At 56.9% G+C, this 18706-nt stretch overlaps 1 protein-coding gene across 1 annotated transcript in view; it reads right to left on the bottom strand.

Moving 5' to 3' along the window:
• RET (ret proto-oncogene) overlaps window positions 1–15672 on the bottom strand; it is a 51455-nt gene extending 35783 nt beyond the window's left edge. Inside the window, exon 1 of the mRNA XM_060642091.2 lies at window positions 15404–15672. Coding sequence (XP_060498074.1) covers window positions 15404–15476 — 73 coding nt within the window. The 5' untranslated portion in view covers window positions 15477–15672. The remainder of the gene's footprint in view (window positions 1–15403) is intronic.
• Between the last annotated feature and the right edge of the window lie 3034 nt (window positions 15673–18706).

Raw genomic sequence — 18706 nt, 5'->3', positions numbered from 1 at the left:
CTCCCCAGCAGGCCAGCTGTCCCTGGAGGGGGTCTCTCTCGCCTCCAAGACCCATGCTTGGCACTGTCACCCTCTCAGGATGTGGCCTGTCCACACCACGGCCCCTCCTCTATCACATTCACATTCTCTCTTTATTCTAATTGTATATTTGATATACACAAATACGTCATACAGAACATTTACACTGCAAGTAAATATAACCCCCCCCCCCGCCACAACCACCACCCTGAGCCCAAGGCCAACCTCACTGGACGCTTCGCAATGTTCCTGCCCCTACCTGGTCCCCACCTTCCACTTCATCCCACTCACTTCGAACATGAACCTGGGTCTTGGGTTTCTCTTGCCTTAAAAAAAACTTTTTTTTTTTAAACCTTCTGCCTCATTCATGGAAGGTACTTCTGCTGTGTTAGAGGATTCTGTAGGACAGTTACTTTCTCTCAGTCCTTCGGAGGACTTTTTTTTTTTTTTTTCTTTTGCTTTTGTTGCTGCTGCTGAGAACTCTATCCTCATTCTACTTGTCACTCCTTAGTATTCCCTCTTCTCTCTGGCTCCTATCTGGTGTTCTCTCCAGTTGCACTACAATAAGCCAGGTGGCCAACCTCCCGCGCTGGTTTCCTCCCCCTCGCCGCCCCTCTGGGTGTCGGAAGCTCCTTGTTCTCTCTCCCTGTTCTCTGCTAGCAAGCGGCAGTCAGTCCCACAGCATTTGTGGCCAGGTTCATGAGTCTTGTGCTGACAACTGCCATGTTCACACGCCCTGACTGACCTCCTCCTCGGTGCCAGGTGCGAATCTCCGCCGTCTTGCTCCAGCCCCTCTCACATCTCAGTCCACTTAGAGGAGGACCCAGACCCCCCCCCTTCACCCCCACCCACCAGCCTGCTGCCATCTTTCCACCCCAGCCAGGGCACCTCCTGCCTCACTGCTCAGAACACACACCTCAAGCTCACCTGGAGCCTGTCTGACTTCCACCCCTTCCACCAGCCCACAGACCGCCCTCTGCCATCCCCAATCGAAGTCGCATGCTCCCACACCTCCCTCACCTGGATGACACTGCCACAATGCTCAAGTGGCTTTCCTGCGCCCGCTCTCAACCCCACAGGCCACTTGTACAGAGCAACCAGGGTGAGTCGGCTCATGTCACCCTCCGCCTGACGCCCTGTATTAACTGTCCACTGCTTGCAGAATAGAACACAGCTCCTCACCAGGGGTGAGGTCCCAACTCACCTCCTCCCCACTCTCCTGGGCACCCACCTTCCAGTCGCATCAGCCAACTCACCACATCTGAGCTGAAAAAACAGACTAATGAGTGAACCAATGAACGCAACAAGGAAGGAACAAACCAATAAACACATGGTTTCATGGGGGAGGGGATGCTGGGTGTTTTTGGGAAATAGTCCAAATTTGGGATGGGAGAGGAGGTGGGGCTAGGATACTCTGGCTTGGTCTGATGGGCCCTGGGAGCCACAGGGGGACAGTCAGCAGCAGGATGAGCCAGAGAGAGTCATGTGCACAAGACACACGAGGGACATGGAGGGCCCTCTGGTGCACTGGCCATCTTGGTGAGGCCGGTGGTGGGTGCTGAGCCAACAGCCACCAGGCTGAGAACAAAACCTCTGATCCCAGCTCAGCAAATGACTTACTGGTGACTGAGGAGCACTGCCAACTGTAGGTGTTGGCCAGGATGTGTGTGCTCACTCACACACACACATGCACACAAGTGTGTGTGCACAGGCAGGGTCACCCTGCAATCACTGTGCTTTGTCTCAGCCGGAGGCCCTGCTTTTACAAGGGATTGTGATGTCATTCAGCTTTTAGGAAAAAAGTACGGATCAAATTGCAAATCAAATTTATAAAGAACAAATCTGGGGAGGCACACAAAGGGAATCCCAGTTTTTAAAATTAATCATGGTAGAATACACATAAAATTTACCATCTTAAAAAAAATTTTTTTTTCAATGTTTATTTTTGAGAGAGAGAGAGAGAGAGAATCCGAAGCAGGCTCTGGGCTCTGAGCTGTCAACACAGGGCCCAACATGGGGCTTGAACCCACGAACTGCGAGATCGTGACCTGAGCCAAAGTTGGATGCCTAACTGACAGAAACCCAGGCACCCCTACAATTTATCATCTTAATTATTTTTAAGAAGGAACTGAAGGAGGGCTAGCTACTTCCCTGGTGCCCAATGAGGGCATTAGTCACATCACGGCAGTGCAACTTCAGTTTCAGTCTTCCATTCCTTCTTCCCAAAATGCTGCCAGCAGCCCTCAGGAGGCAGCCTATGCCACTATGGCCACAAGGCTGAGTGGCCTTCCTGGGGGTGCCTGGGCACACAGCAAGGGCAAGCTGAGTAGGCCCGGCACACAGGGAGGAACGAATGGGGATCCTGGCACACACAGTGGATGCCTGAGCTTTCAATAATGCGCTCTGGGGCTCTCGATGTTCCCAAAGGTTCTGTCTAGCACAATGCCCAGGGCTCCTGCCTGCCTGTCTGGCCAGGGACTTCGCACCAGCTCAGCTCTCGAGGTCCACATCATCCCTGCAGCCTAAGCCCTCACCGTGTGGTTCACGGTAGAGAAGGGCAGGAGACCCAACGTGGGGTGCGGTGTTCTCCCCACATACCTGTCCTCTTGGGCCCTGGCTGGGAAAGGTGGCCGGCATCCTGGGAGAGCAGCTGGATGGAGGAAGAGAGAGCTGGGGACCAGCCCTTGCCTCAGAGATACCACTCTGCACACACAGGCACACCCGTCTACCTTTGTGAAAAGCTCTTCCTCGCACCCCTCGCCTAAGCTCTTGCTGTAGTCTAGGGACATCACTCGGCCACCCACCCACCCCCATTCAATGATGGGAAACAGAAGCTGGGTTTCACCTCTCACACTCACGGAAGTGCCATCGGGGCCCAGGTCTCCTGACACGACCCACGTCATCCATGTAGCCCTCTGCCAAGAGTGGGGAAGGGGTCTCTGCATGGTTGAGGTTGAGGTTTGGGAAAGTGAGGTCAATGACTGAGGTCTACAGCCCAGGCAGCATGGGAGCCAGTGGTCCAGGCTCACTCTCTGCACACAGGCCCCAGCCTTCTGCTCCGAGGGGCCCGGGCCCCAGGCTGCACCCTACATGCACCCGCAGCCACCACCCACACTTCCACACCCATCAAGGCCAGCTGCAGTGGCCTCACTGAGATGATGGACGCTCCTGCCCAAATGTGATTTCCCAGCTGCTGCTGAGTTAATCACCAGCCTCACTGGCAGCTCCTTCCGGCTTCTATGCAAAGGAAACTGCCAATTAGGTTACAATTAATTTCTTACCCAGGGCAAGGCCTGGCTGGAACAAGACTGGCCACCCAAGTGGCCTGCTGATGACTGCGTGGGGGTCACCAGGCCCACTTGGCTCCAGGACTCTCATGCTGCAAGGTCCCAACTGACTTCGGGGGTGCTAGCTCTGGCCTGGGGGTGACTGGCCAGGACATTACTGGCTTTGACCCTGGTGCCTCCGCCTGGGGAGCTGTCCCTCATGTACCCAGCAGGGCACTGTGACTCAGACTTAAACAAACCTGTTATCCCACCTATCTTGAGATCCCTGAACAGAGATGGTCCTGTCCATTTTTGTCCACCCCCCCCCCCCCCAGCCCCATGCAGCACTCTTCTTGTGCAACATTAACCAGCAAGACTTCTATGGTGCACTCCTTGTGAGAGTCTCTGTTCTGAGGTATTTCACATGCATTGTCCCACTGAATTAACACAACTGCCAGAAGCAGGATGATTATGATCCCTGTCTTTGCAGAGGAGGAAACTGAGGCAGAGAGAGGCTAAGTACCTTGCCCAAGGCCACGCAGACAGTGAGCCAGGACTGAAGCTAGGGTCCTGTGTAGGGTGGTATGCATGGCCACCAAGCTCTTTTGCTCAGTGACGGCCATGCACACACACGCAGAGAAGCCAGGGCGCTGAGATCTGGGACCCTGCACCACCTACCCACCCGCTTACAGCCCAGACCGATGATGCCATCATAAATAACGATCCATGCCTCCCTTACCTCTTCTAAAAAGCAGGTGCCCCTAGAGGTTTCCTGGTATAAATTTGTTAACATTTCAATGAAATGGGATGAAGGCCCAGGAAAGTGTGACTGGGTGGGAGTCTGCTCAGGCAGTTATCTGCCTGACAGGGACAGACACAGCGATGGTTGCTGAATGCACAGGCAGGACGTGGCAGGGGCCCACCGATGCCAGGGGCCTGACATGTCTATCTCTGCTGGACCAGAAATGACTCTTACGGGGTCCTGCCCTCCATCCCCATTGGGTCCTATTATCACCAAATACTTGAAAAGGTGGAACCAGCAAAGTCCGGCTTCTGCAAGTGGCCACTTGTACCTCCTGAGGGGAGGGGTCAGGGCAGCTCCTAGGAAGGTAGCACTTAGACAGGGTGGCTGGGATAAAAGCACCTCCCTGAGCCAGCAGCAGCCTGTCGGTCAGAGCAGGGCCTACTGGGACTGCTGCAGCTGAGTGGGGGGCCGGAAGGCCATCCTGTGGTCTGGACGTGCTTCTTTGTTAGGTCTGAGAGGAACACCAAGGGACCTCTCAAAGGAAGCCCCTTTCCTCAAGGGCTGAGCGAACAGGTTTGCCCTCCTGCCCCCAGCACGCACTCCCTCCTATGTGGGGCAGGCTTGGGATGTCACAGTGCTCCCACTGGTAGCCCCCCTCAGTCCCTCCCTGTGGCTTTGGGCTGCCCCCTCCTCTCCCTACTCCTGCTGTAAGCAAGGGCAGGTGCAGTCAGAGTGAGCAGCAGGCAGGACCCTGAGGCAGGGCCACCACGATGGAAAAGCTGGGTTCTCTCTGGGGATGTGGGGTTTCAAAGCAGGCCTAAGGGTCTGCTCTGCTGGGAGGGTAAGCCTCTGAGAGAGGCAGGTTCCAGCACAGCATGGACCTAGGGCCAGACAAGCCTAGGGCTGGGGCACATGCACCTGCATTTGGCTGTTGTTATCAAGCCTACTGGAGCACCAGACCTCTAAGGCCTCAACTTCAAGAGTAAAAAGGAGCCTAACTGCAGGGCTGGAGAAGCTGTATGGAGAAGGGGTCATGGCAGGCAAGTCCTCAGTTGATGCTTCTCACATGTGTGACAACTCATGGCTCCCTCTGGGCCTCAGTTTCCCCATCTATAAAATGATAAGGTTGCATCCAATGCTAAGGCTCCTTTAAATTCTGATTCTCCTATGAGTCTATGTGATGTTGGTGCAGAAGCATTCACTGAATGAACTTCCTGACCCGGGACCAGGAGGCAGGATGGTGGGCATATTAGAAATTGGGATGGGCTTTGACCTAGGTGGCCTCTGGGAGGGGAGTGGGATATGGGATGGAATAGGATTAGGATCACAGGTATCTCCCTAGGTCACCAATGGTAAGGCAAAAAGACATGGGCCTAGATCCAAAGGAGAGATTTTAGTGCAGCACAAGGAAGCAGAAAGACAAGGGCAGAGCCGGGCCCAAGCCCACGCTCCTTCACTGCCTCGTTGTGTGACCGGCTTGGCAATTGCCTCTCTGGGTCTGTTCCCAGCTGTGAACTGGGACAGGAACTCCTCTTTGGAAGCACGGCTGGGACAGACCAGGCATACAGCACCTGCTGACTGAAGCCGGTTCTCCTCTGTTCTCTCTCTGCATTCCTGGTTCCCCAGTCTGGAATCAGATCTGCCTGGGGCCCACAAAGCCTTCCAGCCACTCTTCAGTCAAGGCCTTGTGATGCCCATGCCACTGCCCAGCCCTCCTGCAAGGCTGAGCAATGCCTCGGTACATACTGCTGTCCCAGGAAAATGGCTTCAAGGGACTGGCAGCATGACATCACAGAGCTACAATTACGGTAATCAACTTACACCGGATCTGCCTGGTTATTTTTAGAGTCAGGATTGAGGTTTAGCAAGACAGGGCAGCCCTGGGTTCCCCTGCTGCTGAGTCCTGGCTTGTCAGGTGGGCTGGGTGGGCTGCTGATTCCTGGCACCACTCCTTTCCCTGGTCCTTCACAAGGTGATTTCTGGGCGTGGGCGTCACACACACAAGTTGTGACTCCATTGCCTCTGGGGCATTCGAGCCTAAAGTGGCCTCAAGGTCCAGGATTTCTGAGAATGTCCTCAGGGTCCCAGTGGGGTTATGGTGACTCAGCCTCCCACCTTGAACATCAGATGAACCCACATCCTCCTCAAAAGGGATCTGGGGCTCAGATACCAACAGAAATGCCACTGACACAATGAAATGCAATGACACAAAACAGCTTCTTAGCAAAACTTGGTGGAGATTTGATGAAGCAAGGTAAACCCAACAACAAAAAGACACCCCACCCAATTAAAACATGGGCAAAGGACCTGATTAGAGATTTCTTCAAAGAAGATACAAATGGCTAATGAGCACGTGAAAGGATGTTCAACATTGCTAATCATTAGAAAAATGCAAATCAAAACTACAATGAGATACCACATCGTACCCAGTATGCTGGCTATAATTAACACAAAACAAAACAAAACAATCCAAAAAATAACAAGTGTTGAAGATGTGGTGAAATTGGAACTCTCCCACGCTTCTGGTGGGCATGCAAAATGGTGTAGCTGCCATGGAAAACAATTTGGGAATTCCTCAATAAATAAAACAGAATTACCATATGGCCCAGCAATTCCACTCCTAGGGACACACCTAAGAGAAGTGAAACCAGGGACTCAAACAGGTATTTGTACGTGAATATTCACAGCAGCATTATTCACAATAGCTAAAAGGTGGAAATGAACAGATAAATAAACATGATATTTACAATCCAAGGAAATATTACCCTTACAAAGAAATGAAGCACTGATACATGCTGCAATGTGGGTGCACTTTGAAAACATCATGCTCAGAGAAAGATGCCGGATACAAAGTTCCATTTATGTGAAATATCCGAAGTGGACAAACCCATAGGGACAGAAGGCGGAGCAGTGGTTACCATGGGCTGGGGGCTGCAGGGATACACGGCAGTGCCTATGAGACCGTTTAGGAACTACATAGATGTGATACCTATGCAACATTGTGAACGTACTGAATGCCACTGAATTGTTCACTTAAAATGGTTGATTTCATGTTATGTAAATTTTACCTCACCAAAAAGAAGCAAATTGTAATTATTTGCTACCCTTCCCTCAGGCAGATGCTGGGCAGGACACAGGCCCTGGCTGTGCTGACCAGGAGAACTGCCATGGAAGAGTCCGTGCGCAGGGGTGCCGTGTCGGGAGCAGGGGTCCCCGAGAGTGTAGGCAGGTGCTCCAGTGTGTGCCCTCCCACCCGCCATGCCCTCCTTTGTACTCTGGGCCTCTCTTGTGGAGAGAAGGGCCACGTGATGGGGTTCTAGCCTGTGGAACATGGGCAGAGTGCTGCGGGTCCCTCCAGGCCTGGCTCTGTGCCCCTCCTTGAGCACACAGCTGGGCATGGAGGGGCTAGCAGGAGGGACCATTAGTAGGAGACAAACTGGCTGTGTTGAATCACTGAGGCTGTGGGGCTTTCTCTTACCAAGTGCAGTCTCACCTGCCCTCAAAGATAGGAGTCGGTGGGAGGCTTGGAAGCAGAGAATCTTCGAGTGGGTTCTCACTCAAGAGACTTCAAGGCTCTGTGGAGTCATGTCTGTGGTCCTGCTGGATGAATCTCCTGCAAAGACCACCCTGCAGGTTGCCTACCTGACGTGGGTCATCCCTCTGGTGGCAACACCCATCTGCATAGGGCTAAGTGCATGTTAACCCTGCCTCCAGAAGTGAGGAGATGGAGGGTGGCTACCCCACTAAGTGGCTGCTGGAATGGTGCCCTGCTCCCCAACTCCACCCTTTCTCCTCCCTGGAAAGGACAGAATGCAGAAGATGCCCCACAGCCAGTGTTGGGAGGGCAGGACAGGGGAGCAGGCAAGGAGAAACCCGCACCCACCCAGGAGCAGCCCCAGCTTCTGTCTTGAACCATTTCACTGTTTCTGTGTCTTTGCTGGTTTCACCAGCAAGAGAAATTGAGGGAACAAACTCTCTAGACTCTTGGATGGCCCCATCACTCTGCACACGTCCAGGTCAACACCCTCACACACCCCACCCCCAGGTCCTGGCACACAGAGTGCACATTTCCCCCAGCATTTTGTAGGTCATTAATGATTTGGGGCCATTAATCACATTTTTTCTTTTCCCCATTCTGGAAGGCTGAGAATCACTGCAATTTTCTGGTGATCACACAGCCACCTATGGGACACTGGAACCAGCTTTGGTGGCTACTAGCTTGCCAGGGGCCTTCTAACTTATTTTTAGCAGGAGAACCCTTTCTCCAATCCGGCTGGTGCTTGGGGCAGGGCTCAGAGCTTCGACACCCCTGCGGTCCCTTCCCCCTCCCCCACCCCAGCCCCCCAGGCCATACTGCTCTCTAAGCACTTCTGGAGCCCTGGGCCCTGCAGATCACAGACATCAGCACCCCATGTCACATAGGAGCAAAGGCCCAAGATGGCCATGAGGTACAGCCGCCAGCGCCTGAACTTGGGAAGAGGGCTGGGGCCCTAGGACCCAGGCCTACGGGGGCACAGGCACCTTCCCTGAGTTGGGCCCAGAACTGAGCCCTGCCCAACACAGAACTCTAGCCTTGCCCTCCCCCACCCCCCTGGCTTTGATATTGTCATGGACAACTTGCACTAGCCAGCCCACCAGGTGGGCACACACCTGTTCAAGTGCACAGGTGACCTCTCCGCAGCGGCACCCGGGCTGCTGTACTTTGTGGAGCCACTCATAAGGCAAAGGCAAACAGAGGTGTTTGCTCGCGGCTGGCCACCTGCTCTCCTTGGGGGCCCAGGTGGTGCCTAAACTGTCTCCCTCAAGGTCCTGTTAGTGTCACCTACCCCCACAACCGCATTTTCTAGAGGCATCAGCTCCAGCTGAGGAAACAATGGCACACTGCTGCCTCCTCTTGTCCCACCCCCTCCTGGCCCAGAGTCTCAGAGGGGACAGTGCAGGGGTGCACCGGCTTCACAGCCTCCAGCCTCAGGGACAAAGGGAGGTCCCGGGGCCCCTACAACCGCACAGCTGTGAAGTCTGAGCTTGATGGGAGCCCAGGCCCTCATCTGGTCCCAGAGCTCAGGAAAGGTGGATGGTAGGAGGATCAGGAGGGGAGGGAGGGCAGGAGGGCCCAGTCTACAGGGCTCCCAAGGGTCTTGGAGTGTTGGCCCAAAGAGGGGTCTTCTAAGGTCTTCTGAGGTGAGGTGGAGCCCTGCCTCAGAAGTCACAGTCTCCCTTAAACCCTCAAACACCAGGCCTGGACTGCCACTCTGGGGCTGGGAAGGGAAAGTCAGGTGGGCTCTGGGAGGCCTGGGCATTTCCACCCCTTCAAGCCTCTCAGGAGCGCCCTCCCCAGGCCACCAGAGGGCCACGCTGGGTGTGGCCTCTCTGAGTCATACTGACCCCACAGCCTTCTAGGGGCTGAAGCACCCCGACCCACAGAGCACGGAAGAAAGGCCTCAGAGACCTATGGGAAGCTGAGGAGAGGGAGCAGGGAAGAGGAGGGAGCCCAGCAGGGATGCATGATCCCCTGCTGTCATAACCACACTGCAGCCCATAGCTGGGAGGGCCACTTGCCTGCCTGGCAGCCCAGTGCCCTCCCCTCCCCTGCCCTTCAGGGGGCAGGGTGCTCCTGCTGAGCACCTCCGAAATCACACACATGCTTTTGGGGTAAGTGACAGCTTAGTGCTTCCTTTACTGCCTGTCCCTCCCTGCACAGTGACAGCTCTGAGGTCAAAGAGCCCTTCTGTTGTCTCCCCAGGGGCATCCCCAGCCCTGGAGAAGCTCTCTAGGCAGCAGGCGGTCCCTCAGGGAGTGTCTGTAGATCACTATTACTATCACTATTAAACCACTCACTCGGAGAAACTGCAGAAATGAGGCAGAGGATGACACCAGGAGGAAGGAGAGGGAATGGGGAAGAGGAAAACACAGGCAGGAGAAGGAGGACATGGGGAGGAGGAGGAAGACATGGAGAGAAGGGCACTGGGAGGAAGAGGAAGATATGGGGAGGAGGAGGACATGGAGAGAAGGACACTGGGGAAAAAGAGGACAACAGGAGGAGGAGGAGGTTATGGGGAGGAGCATGAGGACACGGGAAGGAGGAGGAGGACACGGGAGGAGGGTACACAAAGGAGGAGGAGGATATGGGGAGGAGGAGGATATGGGGAGGAGGATGAGGACACAGCAAAGAGGAGGAGGACACGGGAAGAAGGAGGATGTGAGAAGGAGGAGGAGGACATGGGGAGGAGGATGAGGACACTGGGAGGAGGAGGAGTCTATAGGAAGGAGGAGGAGGACATGGGGAGGAGGATGTGGAGAAGAGGAGGACACAGGAAAGAGTATATAGGAAGGAGGAGGAAGACACTGGGAGGAGGAAGGCATGGAGAAAAGGACACGGAGGAGCATGTGGGGAGGAGGAGGACACGGGGAGGAGGAGGAAGACACAGGGAGGAGGAGGGCATGGAGAGAAGGATATGGATGGGAGGACGACACAGAAGAAGGAGGACACAGGGAGGAAGAGGGCATGGGGAGGAGCATGCGGGGAGGAGAAGGACACAGGAAGAAGGAGGACGTGAGAAGGAGGAGGAGGACACGAGGAGGAGGAGGACATGGGGAGGAGGAGGAGTCTATAGGAAGGAGAAGGAAGACACGGGGGGAGGAGGAAGGCATGGAGAAAAGGATATGGGGAAGAGGAGGCCATGGGGAGCAGGCCATGGGGAGGAGGATGTGGGGAGGAGGAGGATGTGGAGAGAAGGACATGAGGAGGAGGAGGGCACAGGGAAGAACATGGGAGGAGGAGGACACGGGGAGGAGGAGGAGGGCATGGAGAGAAGGACATGGGGAGGAGGAAGATACAGGGAGGAAGAAGACACAGGGAAGAGGAGGGCCACAGGAGGAGGAGGACATGAAGAAGAGGAGGAGGACATGAGGAGGAGGAAGAGGACATGGGGGACCTGAGCTGAGTGCTGCCAAGGTCAGGAGCCAGAGCAGGGCCCTCACATAGGAAATGTCCCCCCCACACCCACAGGAAGGGGGAAATGGTTCCGCAGCAGAAATGCAGCCACTTCCACAGGACAGAAGGAAGCACTACTATGGGAGTGGGGGAGTGCCTCTCCAACTCTGTGCTTTTCCTGGGTACTGGTTGGGCACTTTCTCCTCCCAGTGTGCCCTGGAGCCCTGGGGAGGAGAGCCCGGTCGTGGATACGGAGACACTTGTACCCACACCTCCTGAAGCCCCGCACCCCCCCACCCCCGCCACCTCGGCACAGTAGCTTCGGTCAGGTACTGCGTCCCCAGGCAGAGGGTGGGTGCAGAGGCTGCACCCTCACAGAGACCCCTTTCTGCCACATAAGAGCACACACACCCCTCTCCTGGGGCCGGCTATGACAGGGCCATGCTTGGTGGCTGTCTCTAGACCCATGAGACTCCCAGACATCAGCTAAAGCAATGGTCCAGCCAAAGAAATCTGCCACGACCCAGATGAGCTTCTGTTTCGAGCACAGTGCCACACTTCCCTCCCATGCCACTTCCCTCCCTGCTGGAGCCCCAAGCAGGTGAGTCACTGGTGGGCGAGCAGGCTCAGGACTCCTTTCCCTTCCCAGGAGCCCTCCTCAGCCCCATGCCTGGTCCCCACCACCACTGGCTCAGAGAAGGCATTTGCCAAAAGGCGTAGGACTAGGGGTGAGGAGTCACTAAATCTCCTCCATAGGCTGGAGTCCACAGGTGATGTGGGGCACGGCTTCCTCACCTGCGAAATGGGATACCAAGGCCATGTCCCTCAGGGTTTCGGGAGGTTACAGGAAGCTGGCAGACAGGCAGTGCTCCGCAGAGGACCAGCAGGCTGTGAGTTCCCTGGGGTGGCTCCTCCTCAGCCTTACCCAGTTAAGACCAAGGACAGAGGAGTCCTCCCTCAGGTCACAGAGAGGGGTAAGGCCTCGGGGGAAGTGGCAGCTTCCGGGCCTTCCATTCCCCCTGGCACCCTGGGCTCCATTTTAACAGATACCATAATTTTTAATTAGTTTTCTCTTCCCCTGGCTAAAAGGCCATTAGCTCCCCATTAGGTGAATGCATCCCATTTTCTTCACACCATCAAGGAAACAGCGATTTACTTAGCCATCCCTAAAGCAATTCTGCAGAATAAAGGCAATTTAGCGATGGGCTCAATAAACTTCCTCATTTGCTGTTTGCAGGCCCCACCCTTAGGAGCCCACCAGCTAGCCCATCCCCTGTGTTCTTGGGTAGGCTGGGCCCTGGTAGGGCCCAGGGCAGGCATTGTGGGATGCAAGCAGCTCCCAGAGGTCAGAGAGGCATAGTGGGGATGCAGGCTAGGGTGGAAGAGACAGAAGGCAGGGGTCCAGGTCAGCTGGTGAAGGAGGACATGTCTTTTACTAGGCCCCGGCCAAAAAGAGGGAGGGTCCAAAAGAAAGTAAGAAGTAGGTGAGGCAGCCTTCCCAGCATGGCTGCTCTGACATCTGCTGGTCCAGGCATAAGTGGCCTGCCCAGGCCACACTACAGAGGGCCGGGCCTGGCATCCTGGAGGGGAGCATGCCAAGTCATGGCAAGTTCTTCCTTCTTTGGTGTCAGGGGCTGAAAGTCCCAGGGGTCTGCAGGTAGAGAGGGCAGGTCCGTCCTTGACGCCACAGGTGCTCAGCAAAATGGCACTCAAGGAGACAGGCCAGAAAGACGAGAGACGTGAGGCCTGCTGAGGAACTCCAAAAGTCGGGGAAATGGTGCTACCCGGGGAGTCAGGCTGGGAGAGCCCTGGGCTGGGACTTAACTGCTCATCCATGCCCCAAGGGTGGCTGCACCTGTGTTGAGCAGCAAAGTGCCAGAGACTCTCCTAAGAACAAGTCTTAGATGGAAGTTCCCAACTCTGGTTCCAGGATCCCCGGGGCCAATGGGCTGTGTCCCTGAGTGTATGAGGGGGTGAAGGGCAGGGGTTCCTATGTATATATGTGAGGTCCCAGTACGTGTAAGTGACAGGGGCTGGGTTCCCTGGGTGAGGGTGGAGTATGAGTGGGGTTAGGCCTCACTCATTGTGGGAGCGTGTGTGTGTCCATAGGTGTCATGATCACATTATCCTTGAGAAAGGGCAGGAGCATGTCTAGTGATGAGCATTATGAGTGTGTGTGTGTGTGTGTGAGAGAGAGAGAGAGAGACACCCTATGGGTGTGCACCCATGCATGGACACCAGGATGTGAGAGAGGAGTCTGTGTCAGCACCTTTCTCTTAAGGCATATGCGGTCACACACAAAGACACTGTGCACATGTGGAAGGGGAACAAGTTTCAGGGGTCTGTTTATTATGTCCCATGGCCTTGCTCCGGGCATCCCCGTCCCCCGCTTCTTGGCCAGCCCTGAAGCAGCGGGGCTCCTTCCGCTGTGCTCTGGTTTAGGCCACTGCCTCTTCATCTGGGTCACCTCCCTGCTCCCATCCTGTCAGTCTCCCAGCACAGAAGAGAGCTTCCTGCCTTGGGGAATTGTCTGGCCACAGGGGGAAGGTCTCATCCTCTAGAGACGCAGCACATCCCCTGAGCCATAGGCCTGGTCACCGGAATGCTGCATCCACAAGAGGGCGCCCAGAGGCTGAGCTGCTCTCAGCCTGGGTGGGTCCTGGAGCAGCATCAGGGCTCATCCGGTGCAGCTCCACGAGAGCCAGGCTCACGAGCTCCAGGAGTGCTGCTTCAAGTGAAGGGTGCCCATGTGCCTCTCCAAAGGTCCCAGATGTCTCCTGTGGGTGCTGCAGGCCCACTTCTCCACCCTCAGCACCAGCCAATCATGGCACCTTGGTCATCCCAAGGGAAAGGTGGGCGGGGCGGGAGGCTCACTTGCCCTGGGAGAGTCTGGCCACCAAATTGCGTGGGCCAGAGGTGTAAAAAAGCCAACTACATCCACACCAAGTGCCACAGTTTGACTCTTGCAACCTGGGCCCCACAGTCTAGCCCTTGAAGCCTTTCCAGGCACCCCAGTTAAGCTAATGGCTGGGGAAGAGCACGTACAAAGTTGCAACTCAGAGTTACAAGAGATCTTCAGAACATTCTGTTTGTGTTTACTTCTGCCCTGACTGCAGCTTCCTAGGGGTCCTCCCCCTGCAACCCAATGACCCCAGAGTCCCTATACCGGAAACAGGCTCCCTCCACTACATTCCTCCTCAGGGCAAGGAAAGAGCTTCTCCCCTGCCCTCCCCATGTCAGGCTGGGAACCCATTCTGGCTTCAGTATCTACCAGTGGAACCCAGGATCCAGTCACACAAATGAAGCCTTGGGGCAGGCCTGTGAACCCAGAGTCAGCAAGACCAGGGGCTAGAGGCAGGGGACCACCGCCTCTTCTGTTTCCAAAGGCCACAAGGAGGGAAAGTCCTTTGTAAGCAGTGGGGGCGGGCAGGCTTCCCTGTCAGAGAGAAACTTGGTGCATACAAAAGCACTGAAGGAAGAGATCAAATCAGGACTCTTCCAGGAACACTAAAATGTATGGCCAAAGGGATCAAAGATTCTATGGCCTTAGGATTCATTCTGTCAGTCTGGCATCGGGGGCGGTGCCCAGCCTTTGCAAGGCCACATCTAATCCTTTCAGCCCCTACGCTGGCTGGCGGCACATAGCCCTGCCCCACTCTAGGATGATCAAAAGCGCTTGGTAAAGGTTGGCCCAGAGCGGTCTCTCCGTCCCAAAGGCTGTTCCCTTAGGTGGCCCTGCCTGGCAGCGGCGTGCGGCTCTAATGCTGCCTGTTGGGACTCTGGCCATGGCGGGGCCTCAGCCGGCTGCGCTGGGCCAGTCAGAGCGGGCCCTCGAGGGCAGCCTCCCAGAAACCATGGGCTTTTCGAATTTTTAAAGACCAGGGCGGCAAAAACGCACGAGGGAAAAGCAACCTTTTACAAAAGAGCAGATCCCCTCCGCAACCCTTGGCGGGCCAGGATATCAGAGCTGGAGGAGGAATGCACCGACGTGGAGCGAGGACAGGAAACCAGGACGCAACAATCTGCAAAGACAGAACTCCCCGCGCCAAGTCGCGGGCTTTCTGGGGCTACCTCACCGGGCCTCCCCCACCTGCGCCGAAAACCTCGACAAGATCCGTCCGGGTCGCTCCAAGACGCGGCCGCGGCGCGGGGCGCAACCAGGTTGGGACGCGCCGCTGCGGCTCGGGCCCTGCACACCGACCCCGGCCGCCCGGCCCGGCTCACGTCCCGTTCTGGCCGGAGACCCGCCCAGTCTGGGCCTCCAGGCGCCGGGTCGGCCGCTCCACCTCGCTCCCGGCCCAGCCCAGGCGGCCGGCAACTGCGCAGCGCGCTGCCCGCCGCAAAGAGAAAGGCGTTTCCGAGCGCGTCCACTCCGCCGCTCGGCGCCGGGCGCCAACTTCGCCCCGGCCGCTGCGGGCACCGGCTCCCGGCAGGACTCACCTTCGCCGAGCAGCGGCAGCAGCAGCAGCAACCGCAGCCTCGCGGCGCCGGCCGTCGCCGTCGCCTTCGCCATGGCCCGCGCACGCCGGGGCCGCAGCAAGAGGGCTGCTGGCTGGGGCTGGGGGTCTCGGCGGCGGGGTGCGGCGGTCAGCCTGGCCGCCCCATGCCCGCCCGGGACGCGGCGGACACGGCGGACACTGCGGGCGCAGAGCGTCGGGGCGCGGACTCCGGCTGCTCCACGATGCTGCGCGCCGGGCTCGGGTCGCGGGACTGAGGCGGGGCGGGCGCGGACTGCGCCGGAGGAGTGGGCAGGGGCGGGGCGGGGCGGTGAGGGGGGCGGGCCAGGGGCGGGCCGGGCGGGGCCAGGGTGCGGGCGGGGTGCGGGGGTAAGGGCGGGGCTCGGGGTACCGGCCGCGGGCGCCTGGTGGGGATCCCGCCGGGCGCGGAGAGGAAACCTGTGCGGGACGCGGGATGCTGGCCGGGCCGGGTACGAGTAGGAGCGAGGTGCTGGACGCGGGGTGCGGGCCTGCCACCCGCAGCCCCAGTGAGCGCACCTCTGCACGCACAGCCACTCTTTTCAGCCTGTGCGCCCGCTCGCGGTCCCTGCGCTCCGCTCTTTACGGCCGCCCGCCGGCTGAGGGCAGGGAAACCCGGCGGGGATGAGGAGTCACGGCGGACTGGGTAGGGGTGCGCCCGATCCGACAAGGAGACGAGGCGGGCGCCCCGCCTCCAGGCTCTCGGCGCGGAGCGCATCCTCCGCCATTTCTCAGAGGGGGGAGGCGCGGTGGGAGCGCGGCCTCTCCTGGGGCCCGGCGGGAGGAGGGGAAGAGCCTGGGCAAGGGAAGGGGAGCCTGAGCGCTTTCTGCGCACTCCTGGAGCGAGCCTGGCGTATGGCTTACAAAGTCCGAGGTCGCGCTGAGGGATAGGGTAACGTTTCCCGGGGCTAGTTTGTGATCCCCCTCTCTTTAGGACTGGTTCAACCAATGGGAGCAGGAAACTGGGTCTGGGCACACCTTTCAGAGAGGCCTGGCACTGGCAGCTTAATGGAGTGTTTGGAGGGCAGGTGTCCTTTCCCAAACAGAAGAACTCTTAGAATGTGGACTGACGGGGTAGGAGAGCAAGTAGCAGGGAGGAGCTGGAGCCCAAAGTAATTTAATTGTTGCCCAAATAAATGATACCCATGAACACATCCAATCCCATAAAGGGGGAGACTCTGGGCCCCTAACATGGGGGTCCTGGAGTGAGGTTGCGGTTGGATTCTTGGTCTCTGTGGGAAAGATCCACTGTTCTACCACTCCTCGCTGTCTTTTGAGGAATGGTCTCCACTTAGGTGAAGAGGAATAGAAACCCATGGAGCCTTGGGGTGGGAGGGTTCCTGGGCCTGGGGCGCCCCTACTTCAGTGTCTCTTCCGCCTGCTGCGCACAAAGCCCCGCCCCCCTCAGGGCTGAATAAGAGATCCGCACATCACTCTGCAGATATGAAGTCAAAGTGAAGTCACCCTCGCAGGCAGGAGGAGCTGCCAAGACAGAAGCTGGCTGGGGGCTCTGCCAGCTGAGATGTCCAGAGCAAGCCTGCTGGCGGGAGGCCAGGGCACAGTGCTGCCAGCTCAGGAGAGCCACCCTGTGGCCACCAGACCTTGTGTTGCTTGCCACACCCCCCACCCAGAGCCCCCGGGGCCCTTGGATTTCCGGGGCTGGAGTTCGCCATGGGAGGGTTTTCTTGGGTGCGGACAGGCCCTACTTCTGGTGCTAATAAGGATTGCCAAGGCTGTATACTCAGGCATCCTCCCAGGGAAGGGACTTGAGCAGGAAGGAAGGGGCTGAGGGGGACTTCTTCATTACAAATATCCCATGGCAGGAGAATGCAGAAGGAGAGGGGTGGCCTGCCGCATTCTTTCAACCAGTCTCACCCCCACACCTCCCAGGGACCACTCTGGCTAGGCCATGGCTGACACTGGACGGCCTGGATGTTTGGTTGTGCTCTGTGTGACTGTCTCAGGGCTGAGGCTGTGGTCCTGCCTGGGCCACCTCACAGGGTTTTGAGTGGACACCTGACACTATGGTGGGGCATTGCCCTCTTCTTAGAAAAAGGTCTGGGAGGCTTCATATGTAAACTCCTGTACACAGGTGCATATGCACGCATTTATACATATGTGCATATGCCTGTGTTCACATAGATGGACATTCCTACTGTCTCCCACTGCATGCCCAGGGACCTGACCAGAGTGGCATCCAGTAGAGGGCAGAAGTGAAAGCTTGGTCTTGCTAGCCTGAGAACTGCAGGGAGGGAGTGACTCAGCCCTGTCTGGGCCTGGGCATCGGCTCAGGATCCCTAATATCAGAGCAGCAGGAAGGAGCTTCCTCAATCAGCAGAGAGGAAATAGATGTGGTCTCCCTGAGGACCGACAAGGGGAGGTCAGAGGTCACACTGGGGTACAATCCAAAGAGGCCAGGCTGTGATTTCCCAGGAAGTCCTTCTCCTAACTTCCTGTCCCAGGGGCTCCTGGGACATTTGCCTGGGAGAGCCTGCAGGAGGTTCCTGCTCCCTGTCTTGGCTTCCCCTAGTCATCTCTCTCTGAGCCTCAGTTTCCCCAACCGTAAACATCCCCCTCTCAGAAGGAAGAGTGAGGATAAAAAGAGGGAGTACACCTGAGGGTAGACCTCAGTGGCAGGTGCTCAAGAAATCATGGCCATTGTCTTGCCCAGGTTTAGGAGTTGGCTATGGCATCCTTGCCCCAAAAGACCACAGTGTTGTGGGGCGTGGGCTCCCACAGGCACTGAGAGGCTTTCTGGGATCTGGGGAGGGGGTGCGTTACTGTGTTGTCTGTTAGTGTTCCCCACTGCTGCCCACAGACCCCCTTGGAGTATCACCAGGGTAAGTTTAATCAATAGATAGATCCCTGGGCCCCACCTCCACAAAAAAATCCAACTTAAAAAAAAGTTCCCCAAGAGATTCTGATAGGGGATTCTGCTTTGAAGTGAGTCAGACCTGAGTTTTTATTTTGCCTTGTGCAAGTCCTTGACCTCTCTGAGCCTCAGTTTTGTCATGTATAAAATGGGGGCTGAGAATCGAATAGTGTCTGCAAGGCCCTGTCGCCAGCACAGGGTAAGGTGCTCAGTGGGCAGGCAGCTCACATGTGCTCCCAACGGCAGTCTTTGCTTCCGAGCAGGTGAGGCCTACCTGGAGTCCCTTGGGTCTGGCCCCCAAACACAGTATAAGGAAGGGAGGGTGGAGGTCAAGCCCAACACAGAAACGGATCCCACCCAGCACAGGCTTGCCCAAGTGGGGAGAAGCTGCTGCTG

Source organism: Panthera onca, chromosome D2 (genome assembly GCF_046562875.1).
Source record: "Panthera onca isolate mPanOnc1 chromosome D2, mPanOnc1 haplotype 2, whole genome shotgun sequence".
Taxonomy (NCBI): domain Eukaryota; kingdom Metazoa; phylum Chordata; class Mammalia; order Carnivora; family Felidae; genus Panthera; species Panthera onca.
The sequence above is the reverse complement of the archived record's forward strand: the minus strand, read 5'-3'. Positions and strand labels throughout refer to the sequence as shown.